The 14,611-nt window shown below is 49.9% G+C and overlaps 1 protein-coding gene across 1 annotated transcript in view; it reads left to right on the forward strand.

Annotated features, from left to right (window-relative positions):
* TRHDE (thyrotropin releasing hormone degrading enzyme) overlaps positions 1 to 14,611 on the forward strand; it is a 212,249-nt gene that overhangs the window by 30,715 nt on the left and 166,923 nt on the right. Inside the window, exon 3 of the mRNA XM_064166663.1 lies at positions 5,566 to 5,692. Within this exon, the coding sequence (XP_064022733.1) occupies positions 5,566 to 5,692 (127 nt within the window). The remainder of the gene's footprint in view (positions 1 to 5,565; positions 5,693 to 14,611) is intronic.

Genomic DNA, 14,611 nt, shown 5'->3' on the forward strand with positions numbered 1-14,611 from the left:
CTGCTGCTGTGGCAGAGGTGCAGCACTGGGTACCCCTGGGTATGTTCTGCCTCAGAGTGCTCCACAGTGAGGTGCTATTTTGCCTGCTTGCACACAGAGTGTAAAGGTAAGGCCCAGGCAGTGGTCCTGCTTCTCATGATGTGAACTGCTGATGGGTATCATGAGAGTAGTGCTCTTTCTCTCCCCCTTTTTCCCCCCTGTGCACTGCCTAACAAGGAGTTCTGAAGTGGTGATGGAAAAGCATGGATGGCAGACATGGCAGATGCTGTGGGTAAAGGTTGCTTCGGCAGCAGTCTCCCTAGCCCAGGGCCTGGGTTGGTCCTATCTCCTATGAAAGTCTGATTTAAAGCCCTTGTAGTTACCAGGAGCCATTCAGTTCAAGGCAGCAGGTGTTGTATTAGGCCATTAATGACCAATGAGCCATCTGCTTTCATAAACAGAGGTTGGCTTTATTCCCTTGGAACAGTAGTTCTCATGTAGTGAGCTGTGATCCCCCTAGGGCATCAGAGAAAGCAGTGACAGCAGCTGGAGTAGTCTTAAACTGTGGAAAAGATGGCTAAACAAAGCAGAGATGCCTTGCAGAATGAATGCAGACTAACATATGGAGTTATTGTGATCAGCAAACTTTACTGATGCAGTAAATAAGAGAATTAAAGTATGTCTTGATATCATGCAAGCTGAAACTCCCATGAAGAGATACCAACATGCTGAGAAGGAAGGGTTCAGAGGGGATGCACACATGAACCAGAAAGTTGTGTAAGGAATCACAGGCTCACAGGATATTAGGGGTTGGAAGGGACCCAAAGAGATCATTGAGTCCAACCCCCTGCCAGAGCAGGACCACACAACCTAGCTCAGGGCACACAGGAACACATCCAGACAGGCCTGGAAAGGCTCCACAGAAGGAGACTCCACAGCCTCTCTGGGCAGCCTGTGCCAGGGCTCCGTCACTCTTACACTCAAGAAGTTCCCCTTGTGTTGAGCTGCAACCTCCTGTGCTGCAGCTTCCATCCATTGCTGCTTGTCCTATCCCGGGGAGCAGTGAGCAGAGCCTGCCCCCCCCTCCTGACCCCCAGCCCTCAGAGATTTATAGACATTGATTCAATCCCCTCTCAGTCTTCTCTTGCCCAGACTAAGCAGCCCCAGGTCCCTCAGCCTCTCCTCACCAGGCAGTGCTCCAGTCCCCTCATCATCCTTGTAGCTCTCTCTTGGACCTTCTGCCACAGATCCCTGCCCCTCTTCAACTGGGTAGAACACAACTACAGGCAGTACTCAAGATGGGGTCTCCCCAGGGCAGAGCAGAGCGGGAGGAGAGCCTCCCTTGAAGAATAATGTCTTTGAGAGCAGGCTTCAGCTGTGGAAGTGCATGTTTAATTCTGAAGTAAGAGGTAGGCTCTGGTGGAAGGCATGCTTTAGGCTCACGAGCCTTTGCTGTGACATCCTGTTTGCTGCCAGCTTGTCAGCTTCCTGAACTCCTTGGGGAAGCAGGTTGGCAGGCTGTGACACCTCCAGCAAAGGTTGTTGTTGTCTTCCTCTAATGCTAGAGGGAGAACATAACTGTGTGCTTCTTTCTGGTCTTTCTTCATCTTTGGTGAAGTCTGCAGAGGGAGAAGGTTGGATGACAGTGTTCTGGTTTTTGCAATAGACAGATGTAGCTATAGACTGAGGATGAGGAGGTTTTTTTTTTCCCTGTGAGGGTGCCAGAAGCCTGGCACAGGCTGCCCAGGGGGGCTGTGGAGTCTCCCTCTGTGGAGATATTCCAGACCTACCTGGATGTGTGATCTGCTGTAGGTGATGCTGCTCTGGCAGGGGTTGGAGTGGATGAGCTTTGGAGGTCCCATCCAGCCCCTGACACTCTGTGATTCTGTGATATGCAACTCATGGATTTTTACTTCTTATTTCTACATTCAAACTGCTGAATGTGCTCCATATTCCTCCTACCTGTGAAACAGAACTGAACAGAGCCTTCAGTTTGACCTGAAGTGTTTGAGAGAATGTGAAAAAATGAGTGCAGATTTTTACTTCACTTCATTCCTCTCATCCTTGTTTTTAGTTTTTAAAGGTGGACTTTAAATGCCAAAAAAATCCAAACAAACAAAGTGGTTTAAAAACGTTACAATTGAGCAGTTCTACTGTTTTTTTCTGAACCCATTCCCCTGTTTAATAAGTGCTGAAATGATCCCTGGCCAGTACAGTGCAGACGTTTCCAGTGAGCACTCTGCTGAGCAGGAATGGAGATGTTCTCTGCTGTTCAGCTTGCCCTTGTCAGAGCTTGCACACTGTGCCTTGTGGACAGTGGCTAATGCACATTTCACAGAAGCACAGAAAGGGTCAGCTTGGCAAAGCCCCTCAGGAGCACCAAGCCCAACCCAGATCCCTGCTCCACAAGCTGCACCCCAAACCATAGCCCCAAGCTCCTCTCCCAGCAGCACAGCCTCAGCTCTCTCAGGCTCTGCTCCTAACAGAGCTGCTCCATTCCCTTCAGCGTCGTTGTGGCTCTCAAGCAGCTCCCTGTCCTCCTTGAGCTGAGGGGCCCAGAACTGAACACAGTACTCCAGCTGCAGCCTCAGCAAGGCAGAGTAGAGGGACAGGAGAGCCTCTCTCGACCTCTTAACCACAGCCCTTCTAGTCCACCCCAGGATGCCATTGGCCCTCCTGGCCAGCAGAGCACATTGCTGGCTCCTGCTCAACCTCCTATCCACCAGGACCCCCAGGTCCTTTTCCCCTTTGCTGCCTTCTCTGTTCCTGGACTTGGTGGTCTCCAGAGGTCCTTCCCAACCCCTAGCATCCTGTGGTGCTGTGTTGCCTCAAAAGCCCTGAGAGACCTGGGCCAAGGCAGGAGTGGTTTCTGAGCTGTTCTCTAGCTTAGAGCCACCTTAGTGTGAGGCACGGAGCCCTGGCAGCCTGGAGCTGTTCCAGGCAAGAGAGAGGCACCCAGGGAAGCTTCACAGGCAGATTAAAACTGTACAGAGCGTGAGGCAGGTGGCAGATGAAAGCTTGCAGCATTGTGGATTTTGAGCTTTGCCTACCTGGGTTCCAACTTGGACACCATTGGCCAAAAGAGATGTTTTATTGCAGTGAGTTGAACCCTCAGTGCTCTTTGTTTCTACCTGTAGTTTTTCCTTCCCTTCTGTTACCCATTTCTTCTTGTGGACACATTCAGCCACTCTCATAGGCAATGATTATTTTTTTTGCATACTTGGTTGGCTGCCTCTTGTATTCTTTCCTGATTTGCTGATGCAGTCACTTGTGCCAGCAAAGCAATTATGCAAACCTCTGCATAAAGCTTTAAGGACACAAACCAGTGTCCAGCACCAATCTAATCGAGGTCAACAGGAGCCAGCAGTGTGCACTTGCAGCCCAGAAAGCCAACCAGAGCTTGGGCTGCAGCAGGAGAAGTGTGGCCAGCAGGGCCAGGGAGGTGATTCTCCCCCTCTGCTCCACTCTGGTGAGACCCCACCTGGAGTACTGCATCCAGTTCTAGAGGCCCTATTATAGGAGAGTTGTGAAGATGCTGGAGAGTGTCCAGAGCAGGGCCAGGAGGATGCTCAGAGGCTGCAGCAACTCTGCTGTGAGCACAGACTGAAAGAGTTGGGGCTGTGTAGGCTGGAGCAGAGGAGGCTCCCAGGTGACCACCTTGTGGCCTTCCAGCATCTGAAGTGGGCTACAAGAGAGCTGGGGAGGGACTTTTTAGTCTGTCAGGGAGTGCCAGGACTGGGGGGAATGGAGCAAAGCTGGAGGTGGGGAGGAAGTTCTTCAGCACGAGGGTGGTGAGAGGCTGGAATGGGTTGCCCAGGGAGGTGTTTGAGGCCAGGCTGGCTGAGGCTGTGTGCAGCCTGATCTAGGGTAGGGTGTCCCTGGGCATGGCAGGGGGTTTGGAACTGGCTGATTCTTGTGGTCCCTTCCAGCCCTGACTGATTCTGTGATTCTGCTCTTCCCATCCTTTCATGAACTGAGGGTTTGGAGATGTTTGAATTAGGATCCCTGTGGTTCATATCTGTTTAACAAAAAGCAGATTGAGTTCAGCAGCTAAGAGAAGACTTAATGCACATATCCCTGCTAGCTTGGGAAAGAAGCAATAGACAAAAGGTAGGTACTTGGAGGTGTTCAGATAATGGTTTCTGTGCTTTCAGGTGGTGATTAGAAGTCTGCTGTATTACATCTCTCATTTGGTCGTGCTGTGATCTGCTTTACATTAGAAATTACAACTCTCTGTCTATTGTTTTTTTTCAAGAGGGGACAGAAATAAATTGTTTTCCTCTGGAAGGCAGTCAAATGAAAAGGCTCTTGCTGAACTGGAGTGGAGTAGCATCATAGAATCAAGCAGGTTGGAAGAGACCTCCAAGCTCATCCAGTCCAACCTAGCACCCAGCCATATCCAATCAGCTTTTTTCAATACAGGAAATTTATGTTATTTAATGTATTTAAAGATGGACAGGAAAAAGAAATGCAGAATATCTGAATCCTAAGCACCTAATAACTGGCAGAGGGGAGATTGAAAGTGGAAGAAGTTGTTTGCAGTGAGGGTGGTGAGACACTGGCACAGGTTGCCCAGGGAGGTTGTGAAGCACAGAATGAGATCAAAGATCCCATTCTGTGCTCCTCAACCTCCCTGGAGGTGTCCAGGGCCAGGTTGCATGAGTCCCTGAGTGACCTGTTTTGATGGGAGGTGTCCCTGCCTATGGCAGGGAGTTGGAACTGGCTGAGCACTTCCTGATGGCATGGGGAAATTGGGATGGAATTGGAAACTGGGGTGGACTGCTCAGGGCACCAAAGCTGGTGATGGATCTAGAGCACAGCCCTGTAAGGAACGCCTGAGGGATCTGGGCTTGGTTAGACTGGACAAGAGGAGGCTTAGGGCAGAGCTCATTGCTATCTGCAGCTACCTGAAGGGAGGCTGTAGCCAGGTGGGGTTGGGCTCTGCTGCCAGGCAGCCAGCAACAGAACAAGGGGACAGAGTCTCAAGCTGTGCCAGGGCAGGTTGAGGCTGGATGTTGTTAGGAAGTTGTTGTCAGAGAGAGTGATTGGGACTGCAATGGGCTGCCCAGGGAGGTGGTGGAGTGCCCATCCCTGGGAATACTTAAAACCAGGCTGCATGTGGCATTGGTGCCATGGTTTAGCTGATTAGCTGGTGCTGGGTGAGAGGTTGGACTTGATTGATCTCAAAGGACTTTTCCACCCTGGTTAATTTGGTGATTCTGTGGTGGAGTTGCTGTCCCTGGAGGTGTTTCAGGCAAGCTTGGCTGTGGCACTCAGTGCCATGGTCTGATGGCTGTGGTGGTGTTAGGTCCTAGGCTGGGCTGCATGATCTCAGAGCTCTGTTCCAGCCTCAATCATTCTGTGATTCTGTGATCCTCTCAGATTGTGACTTAGAATCTCTGCAGCCTTAATTTCGGAAGCTCTGCTTTTCAGCTGCCAGGTGTTTTGACAAAGGTGTGACTGTCACATTGGGCTCTAAGACAATAATCCTAGAGCCTGACAGCAACCTTTTGTCACTTTTGCAGGCAGGGTAGCTTGGCACTGCAGGTATTGAAACCATCCCTCTTCTGCCTTGTGTTTTCACAGGTGCGGTTGTATGCGAGACCCGATGCAATCCGAAGAGGATCAGGGGACTATGCCCTAAACATTACAAGGAGGCTGATTGAATTTTATGAAGATTATTTTAAAGTGCCCTATTCTCTGCCAAAATTAGGTAAGATTTCCCCTAGAACGTGAAGTTCACCCAGGTTAAGGCTGCTTTTTAGAAGGCAGTTTCAGTCTGGAATGTAGTAGATTTCCAGGTAAGGCAAGTTTGGGTTAATTTAGAAGGATATGAAGTGAGACATTTTCATTTATTCATTTGTTTTCAAGGGAAGCCAAACTGGTCCTTTTCCAGCCTCAGACTGAAAGGAAGAGGAACAAACCAGTGCTTAAATGTGTTAGGCAGTGGGGAGGGAACTTGAGACCTTTCATTGGTGTGTAGGCTTGGGGTGGTTTTTGGATCACATCCATTGTGGTCCCTACTTCCATTAGGCAGGCACTGGGAGATGTTAGTTCTCTAATGATGGCCCAGCCTTAGATGGAGAGCAGAGTTGAAAAGATTAGTAGAAATTTGGAACCTGCTGAAGTGCAAGGCTATATATATATATAGCAGGAGGAAGGACAAAGGCAATCGTAAAAGGGATGAGGTGACAGAAAGCAGTCCTGAGGAAAAGGACTTGGGGGTGCTGGTGGATGAGAAAGTGGACAGGAACAGGCAGTTCTGAGACTGCAGCATAAAAGGCCAAGGGCAGCCACTGCACCAAAGCTGTGTGGCCAGAGATGGAGAGAGAGGATCCTGCCCCACTGCTCTGCTTTGGGGAGACCTCACCTGCAGTGCTGCATCCAGCTCTGAAGCCTTCAACACAGGAAGGACATGGACCTGATGGAGAGGGTCCAGAGGAGAACACAAAAATGGTCAGGGGCTTGGAGCAGCTCTGCTACAAAGGCAGGCTGAGGGAGCTGGGGGTGTGCAGCCTGGAGAAGAGGAGGTTCCAAAGAGACCTCATAGCAGCCTGTCAGTACCTGAAGAGGCTACAAGAAGGCTGCAGAGAGACTGTTTGCAAAGGGCTGCAGGGACAGGATGAGGGCAATGGCTTCAAACCAGAGCAGAGCAGACTGAGACTGGATGTGAGGAACAGGTTCTGCAGCAAGAGGGTGGTGAACACTGCAACAGGCTGCCCAGGGAGGCGTTTGGGCCCCATCCGTGTAGATGTTCAAGATGAGGCTGGACAGGGCTGTGGGCAACCTGATCTAGTTGAGGCTGCTTCTGCTAACTGCAGAGGGGCTTGGGCTGGATGACCTTTAGAGGTCACTTCCAACCCAGAGCATTCTGTGATATATATACATGCATATTTTAATGCTGGCTTCTGTGATTTGTTAATGGTGATTAATTTGGATGCTTAATTGTGCTGGAGCCTTCTGAGAGTGTTGCTGTGAGCTTGTGCTGTTCAAGTGACCGAAATGCAGAAGCTGTCAGTATCTGCTATTTAAACAATCATTTCTTCTCCTCCTCCCTTTCCCCCACAATCAGTTCTCCTAGACAATTGACTGCTTTACACCCTATTATTACACCCTTCCTCCTTTGGAGCATGTTTGATCAAGGTACAAAGGCCTGTTGCTCAGGAGCAGGAAGGGAGCTTGTATTTGGAATGTTAAGAGCTGGAACCACAGGTGATCCTCCCAGGAACTCAGGCTCTATTTCATTAAATCCCTTGCCTGCTGGGTAGCTTTATTAGTCTTACAGCTAACAGTGTAGAAGATAGATCAAATAATTGATGCTGGTAGATGAGGGTGTGTCGTGATTTCACCCCAGCTGGCAAGAGAGCACCCTGCAGCTGCTCACTCAACCCTGCCCCCCACAGCAAGATGGGGAGGAGAAAACACAGCAGAAATGTTGGGAGTGGAGACAAGGATAGAGAGGAATCACTTGGCAGGCATGGTTGTGGGCAAAACAGATGACCTTGAGTGCTGTGCCCAGTTCTGGGCCTCTCAATTCAAGAGAAATGTCGAGGTACTGGAATGTGTCCAGAGAAGGGCACCGAGGCTGGTGAGGGGCTTGGAGCACAGCACTGGATTCTCTGCTCCTGCTATGGCAGTGGGGTTGAACTGGAAGCTCTCCAGAGGTCCCTTCCAACCCCTGATATCCTGTGAGCCTCGGTATGGATCCTGCTTTCAAAGACAGACATGACCCCAAGGGAAGCCTGCAGAAGAGGAGGCTCAGGGCAGAGCTCATTGCTGTCTACAACTACCTGAAGGGAGGCTGCAGCCAGGTGGGTTTGGGCTCTTCTGCCAGGCACCCAGGGACAGAACAAGGGGACACAGCCTCAAGCTGTGCCAGGGCAGGTTCAGGCTGGATGTTGTTAGGAAGTTGTTGGCAGAGAGAGTGATTGGCATTGGAATGGGCTGCCCAGGGAGGTGGTGGAGTCCCCATCTCTGGAGGTGTTCAAGCAAAGCCCAAGTATGGGGGCACTTAGTGCCATGCTCTGGTTGGTTGGGCAGGGCTGGGTGCTAGGTTGGGCTGGATGAGCTTGGAGCTCTCTTCCAACAGGGTTCATTCTATGACCAGGGAGGAGGGAAAATCTGATTTGTTACCAATCAAATTGGAGTAGGATTAAGAGAAATAGCAAACACCTTCCTCTGACCCCTCTCTTCTTCCAGGGCACATCTTTACTCCCAATTTATCTGCCTCTTACCTGCTCATTTGCAGAGGGAGATGGGGAATGATGGTTGCCATCAGGTCATTATGTGTTGACTCTGCTGCTTCTTCCTCCTCCAGTGAACTTCTCCACTGTGACTTCTTCTTGTGGCCTGCAGCTTTTCATGAGCTGCTGCAGTGTGGGACACTTCCATGGGGTGTAGTGATCCTTCATGAGCAGACTCTGCTCCAGTGCAGGCTTCCCTTGAGGTCATGGCTGCCTTTAAGAGCAGATAGTGTACCAAGAATCACAGGGTGTTAGGAGTTGGAAGGGACCTCTGGAGAGCTTCCAGTCCAACCCATCTGCCACAGCAGGAGCAGAGAATGCAGCGCAGATTGCACAGAACACATCCAGACCAGACAGGGCTGGAAAGGCTCCAGAGAAGGAGACTCCACAGCCTCTCTGGGCAGCCTGTGCCAGGGCTCTCTCACTCTTACACTCAAGACGTTCTCCCTCCTGCTGAGCTGGAAGGTGATCCATGCCTTCAGAGCCTTCTCCCAAGTGTTTCTGCTAATGGGCAAAGAATTTCATTTCCAGAATACTTCATGTACTGAAACTGAGAAGCTTGGAAGGTTCCAGTTATGGAAGGCTGACAAAGCTTTCTGTGTGGTGCATGAACTTGTGTGAAGATGTTTGGCTTTCAGGGCCCTGTTTTTCCTCGTCAGCAGCACTAAAGTATTGGTGTGAGTGGGATGCACATCCTGCTTCTCTGAAAACTCCTTTTACAGCTCAATTTATTCTGAGTGCTATATTTAGACACCAAAGTAATTAGTGTAAGCACTGTGAGTTGTGTAAAGGAACTTGAGTGTCTCAAAGGTTAGACACACAGTGCCTAACTCAGGGAAGGGCACTTCACTTGGAGTAATTCAGCTCCAGGTGTTCAACTGCCTGCATTAGCAAGCTGCTTCCACTAGGTTCTGTGTTCGTGAGTGGAGAGCAGATCTTCCTGAGCATAGTTTGACTATTATATGGACAGAGACTCCCTCTGGAGCTGCCTAGGGGAAAGAAATCTGTTTTACTAATCCCTGAGCTTAATTTAAGGGTCGGGGGTTCCACAGCCTCCCTGGGCAACCTGTGCCAGTGTCTCACCACCCTCACTGCAAACAACTTCTTCCTAACAGCCACTTTCAATCTCCCCTCTGCCACTTCAAACCTGTTCCTCCTCATCCTCTCATTTTAAGACCTTGTCAGTAGTCCCTCCCCAGCCCTCCTGCAGCCCCCTTCAGATCCTGCAAGGCCGCTCCAAGCTCTCCTCCAAGCCTTCCCTTCTCCAGGCTGCACAGCCCCAACTCTCTCAGCCTGTGCTCAGAGCAGAGCTGCTGCAGCCCTCTCAGCATCTTGCTGGCCTCCTCTGCACTGGCTCCAACACTTCCAGGTGAGATGCACTCACATAGGGGTATTTATCTACATCTAGTTTATAAAGTTCTGCATCAGAGACAACCTGAAGATCCCATTCTGTGCTTCTGTGCTCCACAATCCCCCTGGGCAACCTGTGCCAGTCTCTCATCACCCTCCCTGCAGACAACTTCTTCCTAACATCCACTTTCAATCTCCCCTCTGCCAGTTCAAACCCATTCCTCCCCATCCTCTCATTACAAGTTAAGTTAACAGAGAGGCTTGGATGAAAGTTACTATTTTTTGTTGGTTTTGCAGGCAGTTCTGTGTTGAAGTCAGTGCCTGTGAATCAAAATTTGACATAGTTTGAAAATGCATGCTCTAAAAAAAGAGTTCTGTACATGGGGAAGTATTTTTTGTTCTGTAGCTGTGCCACAGAGAAAACTTTTAAGTTACATCTGATATATTTTATATATATATTTTCCCCTCTCCCCCCTCCCCTTTTCTTTCAGGTATATTCAAGGCACTAATTACCTGCTTCATGCAAAAAATGGTGGGGTCTTGTTTTCATCATGCAGCATGAACCACTTTGAAGCTGTGAATGCAGAGTCTGAGGAGCTGATTTTCTAAGGGCTGCAGTCGATGTGCTGCACAATGGCAGAGCGAGATTGGAGCATTAACATTTGCTCTTTGGAGTGTTTTTGGAGAACAGGATTCTGGTCTTTAAAGTGTGTCACAGGAAAAAAAAATTAAACTCTTTTTTAGGGTGTGAAAAAATAGCTCAGCCCTGTAAAGAAAGAGTTCAACAGGGAACTGTTCTGGTTTTTAAAGGAAACTCTTCTAGCTCTGCTGCTGACTGCTGGCAGTGAATGCTTCGGTGGCAGAGGCTGCAGCTGCCTTTTGCTTGCTAGATCAAAGTGCTGGCTGGCTGTTGTGGGATGGCCAAGTGGCTTGCTGTGAGCACTAATGATTAACTGCTCCCTCTGATCGAATCTAGTTTAATGTTAGCTTCAGACTTGGACACGTTCCTAGCCTCTTCACTGCAGTGTTGCCTTCTGCCTTGCTTCATCTGCCATCATCTTCATCGGCACTATTTCTGCTGCTGCTGCTTTCTTGCTTCCCCTTCATTTGTCCTTCCTCCTCTCTCTGCTGCTTCTGTTAGGGTGAATTTTCCTATGAGAAGCTCCCCAGGAGCCAGCAGTGCCCTCATAGAATGAACCAGGCTGGAAGAGACGTCCAAGATCATCCAGCCCAACCTAGCACACAGCCCTAGCCAATCAACCAGACTATGCCCCAGCCAGGCTTGGCTTCAACACCTCCAGGCACAGAGACTCCACCACCTCCCTGGGCAGCCCATTCCAATGCCAATCACTCTCTCTGCCAACAACTTCCTCCTAACATCCAGCCTAGACCTCCCCTGGTACAACTTGAGGCTGTGTCCCCATGTTCTGTTGCTGGTTGCCTGACAGCAGAGCCCAACCCCACCTGGCTGCAGCCAGAGGAAGCCACAAAGATGATCCAAGGGCTGGAGCAGCTCTGCTGTGAGGACAGGCTGAAGGAGTTGGGTATGTGCAACCTGGAGAGGAGAAGACTCTGGGTGGACCTTAGAGCTGCTTTCCAGTAGCTGAAAGGATCCTCCAGGAAGGCTGCAGAGCAGCTTTTCATCAGTGTCTAGAGACAGGCCAAGGGGGAATGGTTTGAAGCTGAGGGAGAGCAGGGTTGGACTAGAGCTCAGGAATTTCTTCAGTAGCAGGGTGGTGAAGCTCCAAAGCAGGCTGCCCAGGGAGGATGTGGATGCCTCCTCCCTAGGGGCACTGAAGGCCAGGTTGGATGAGGCCTTGAGCAGCTGCATCTGCTTGAGAGGTGTCCTTCCCATAGCAGGGAGTTTGGAGTAGATGAGCTCTGAGGTCCCTTGAGCTTGAGCCATTCTGTGGTTCTGTATTGCATTCTCTGCTTTAGCTCTGCTCAGTTTTTCACAGTCCTTGCCCTCACACTTTGGCTTCTTAGCAGGGTGACCTCTTTCTGCCATCTGTCCAACTCTGGCTTGGAATTGCTGCATTACAGAAAGCAAGAGAGCTCAGCTTCCTTTTGTAGAGTGAAAGTAATAATTAGCACTTGCTTAGTCTTGTTTTTACAGTAGTTGAAAATGGTAATTATTTTGGTTGCCTCTTGATTAAGAGGTTGCCAGCCTGCAAATGTAAGAAATGCTGATCTGGTCTGATGAAGTTTGTGAGCTTTGTAGGTTTCTGTAGCATCTTCTAGCATCATAGCAGTGAAGGAGGATCCAGAAGGGCTGAGGAGAGACTGCTGACAAGGTCTTGGAATGAGAGGAGGAGGAGGAATGGGTTTGAACTGGCAGAGGGGAGATTGAAAGTGGCTGTTAGGAAGAAGTTGTTTGCAGTGAAGGTGGTGAGACACTGGCACAGGTTGCCCAGGGAGGTCTTCAAGGCCAGGCTGGATGAGACCAGGTTGGAATGTTAGAGTCTGGTAAGTCTGAACCAGTTGTTAGATGTGTGTACTTCTGAACCAGAAAGAAAGAAGCACAGGAAAGGAAATGTCCTGGGGGTGGGACTTGAGGAATGAGAAGGGGTGAGAGAGGAGCTACTAAGCACTTGGCTCAGGGCAGTGAAGCTGGTGAAGGGTGATCTGCTCCATCACCTTCCACAGCACTAAGGGCAGACAGGTTTGTGCTTTAAAATGCCTTGGGGTATAAATCTGATGAGGAGCGACTGAGGGAGCTGGGGATGGTTAGTGTCAAACAGAGGAGGCTGAGGGCAGAGCTCATTGCTGGGCTCTGCTCACAGGGAATTGCAGACAGATCAAGGGGGAATGGCCTCAAGCTGAGGCTGGGCAGGTTTAGGTTGGACATCAGGGGAAAGTATTTCATAGATAGTGTGGTGAGGGAGTGGAATGAGCTGCCCAGGGAGGTGGTGGAGTGACCCAGCCTGGCTGTGTTTCAGGGTGGTTTGGCTGTGCTGCTTGGGGCTATGGCTTAAGGTGAGTCTTGTAGAGCAGGGTTCTAGGCTGGGCTTGGTGCTCCTGAGGGGCTTTGGCAGCCTGCATAGTGCTGTGCTTCTGTGATTCTTAAGCCCCCCAGCTGCTGGCCTGCAGATGAGATTCTGTTGGGCCAGAGGTGAGTGCTCCAAAGGAGTTTATTTAAATCACTCTGAGCATCTCACCTGGGGCTGCCACTCCTGTTTAGGCAATAGAACTGAAACCTGCTGTTTCATTTGCCCAGGTTCTTGAAGCAAGCTTTGCACACAGAGGACTGTTTGTTGACACAGGGCATTGACACAGAATATACTGAGTCGCTTTTAGCCTGACCTTTGAAGCCTCTGTTTGGATTTTGTGGCTTTGTTTCTTCCCTTTTTTTTTAATTTTTTCCCTTTTCTTTCTCTCTTTAAATTTCTGTGCTGTGAACATTTAAACCCAGCAACTGGTCAGGACTCCAGAGAGAAGAAATGCAGCTGTCTGGAAAAGCAAGGCTTTTCTCAGCATAATGCGTTCAAACAGGAGAAAGGACTCTGAGTTACCAAGCTGAGGCAGGCTGCATGGGAATTCATTTCATACTGTGATGTTGAGAAATAAAGGAAATCATAATCTTCACTTAGTGCCCTAAATTATTTTTAATGGTAAATGAATTAATTCCAGTAATTACTATAATATAGCTCACAGTGGGCATTGAGAATGGGTTTGAAAGTGCTCGAGCAGAGAGGTCATCCCTGATTGTCTTCTCCAGGGCTGCTACCTCTTGCCACTCTGTTAGTTTAATCACACTGTTCATGAGCCAAAATGTTGGTTTCTGTGTGGCAGGTGTTTGAGAGCTACTGCTGATTGCTGCTGCAGAACAGCAGTGTTTGAAGCAGGATCCCCTGGAGGTTGCAGTCAGGTGGGTATTGGTCTCTTCTCCCTAGTGTCAAGTGATAGAATGGGAGCAAATGGCCTCAGATTGTGCAAGGAGAGGTCTAGACTGGAGATATTTATTGACTGAAGGAGTGGTCAGGCATTGGAACAGGCGGCCCAGGAAGGCTGTGACCCTGGAGGTGTTCAGCAAATGTGTAGACATGGCAATCTGGGACATGGCTTAATGGTCATGGTCCTGTCAGGTCAGTGGTTGAGCTCTGTCATCTCAAAGGTCTCTCCCAACTGAAACAGTTCTGTGGTTCTGTCATCACTCTGACCAGCAGCTGAAACCTTTTTCACCAGCTGCTCTGGCTTTGTCTTAAAAGAAGAATATGTGGAAGAAACACAAACCCAACCTCGGTCTTGCCCTCACAATGAACTTCATGACATTTGGCCTCCTGCTTGTCATTTGAGAAGTGAAGAGGACTCAGTTTCAGGGCAGATTTAGAAACAAGTTGAAATGATGCTGACAGGAGTTGTGAATGATTACAGCAGACTCTTTCTTCCTGTGTTCTGTGCTAGTGTTGGCTCTGCCTGGCATTCTGCTTGCTGCACCCTGGAGATGCTGCACTAACTCTCCAGTCCTGGCAGACCTCATGTCCTGGCCAAGCCTGGCCTGACCTTTGTTTCAGAAGCATAATTTTATGTTGCTGGAAGCTGACTGAGCAACTCCAGACTGGCCTAGTTCCTTGGTGAAGGCAGGCTAGCAAGGCTTGAAAGACTTTGCTCTTGCTTCTTTGGAGGGCTACAAGGATGCTGAAGGGGCTGCAGCACTGCCTGAGGAGGAGAGGCTGAGAGCCCTGGGGCTGCTTAGGCTGCAGAGGAGAAGGCTGAGAGGGGATCTGAGCAATGTCTGTCAAGAGCTGAGGGCTGGGGGTCAGGGAGAGAGGGACAGGGACAGCCTCTGCTCACCTGTGCCCTGCCACAGGACAAGGGGCAAGGGATGGAAAGTGCAGCACAGGAGGCTCCAGCTCAGCAGGAGGAAGAAGTTCTTGAGTGTAAGGGTGAGAGAGCCCTGGCACAGGCTGCCCAGAGAGGCTGTGGAGTCTCCTTCTCTGGAGCCTTTCCAGCCCTGTCTGGATGTGTTCCTGTGTGTCCTGTGCTGGATCCTCTGCTCCTGCTGTGGCAGGGGAATAGTCTGGAAGCTCTGCAGAGGT

This window comes from Pogoniulus pusillus, chromosome 27, assembly GCF_015220805.1.
Source record: "Pogoniulus pusillus isolate bPogPus1 chromosome 27, bPogPus1.pri, whole genome shotgun sequence".
In the NCBI taxonomy this organism is placed as follows: Eukaryota; Metazoa; Chordata; class Aves; order Piciformes; family Lybiidae; genus Pogoniulus; species Pogoniulus pusillus.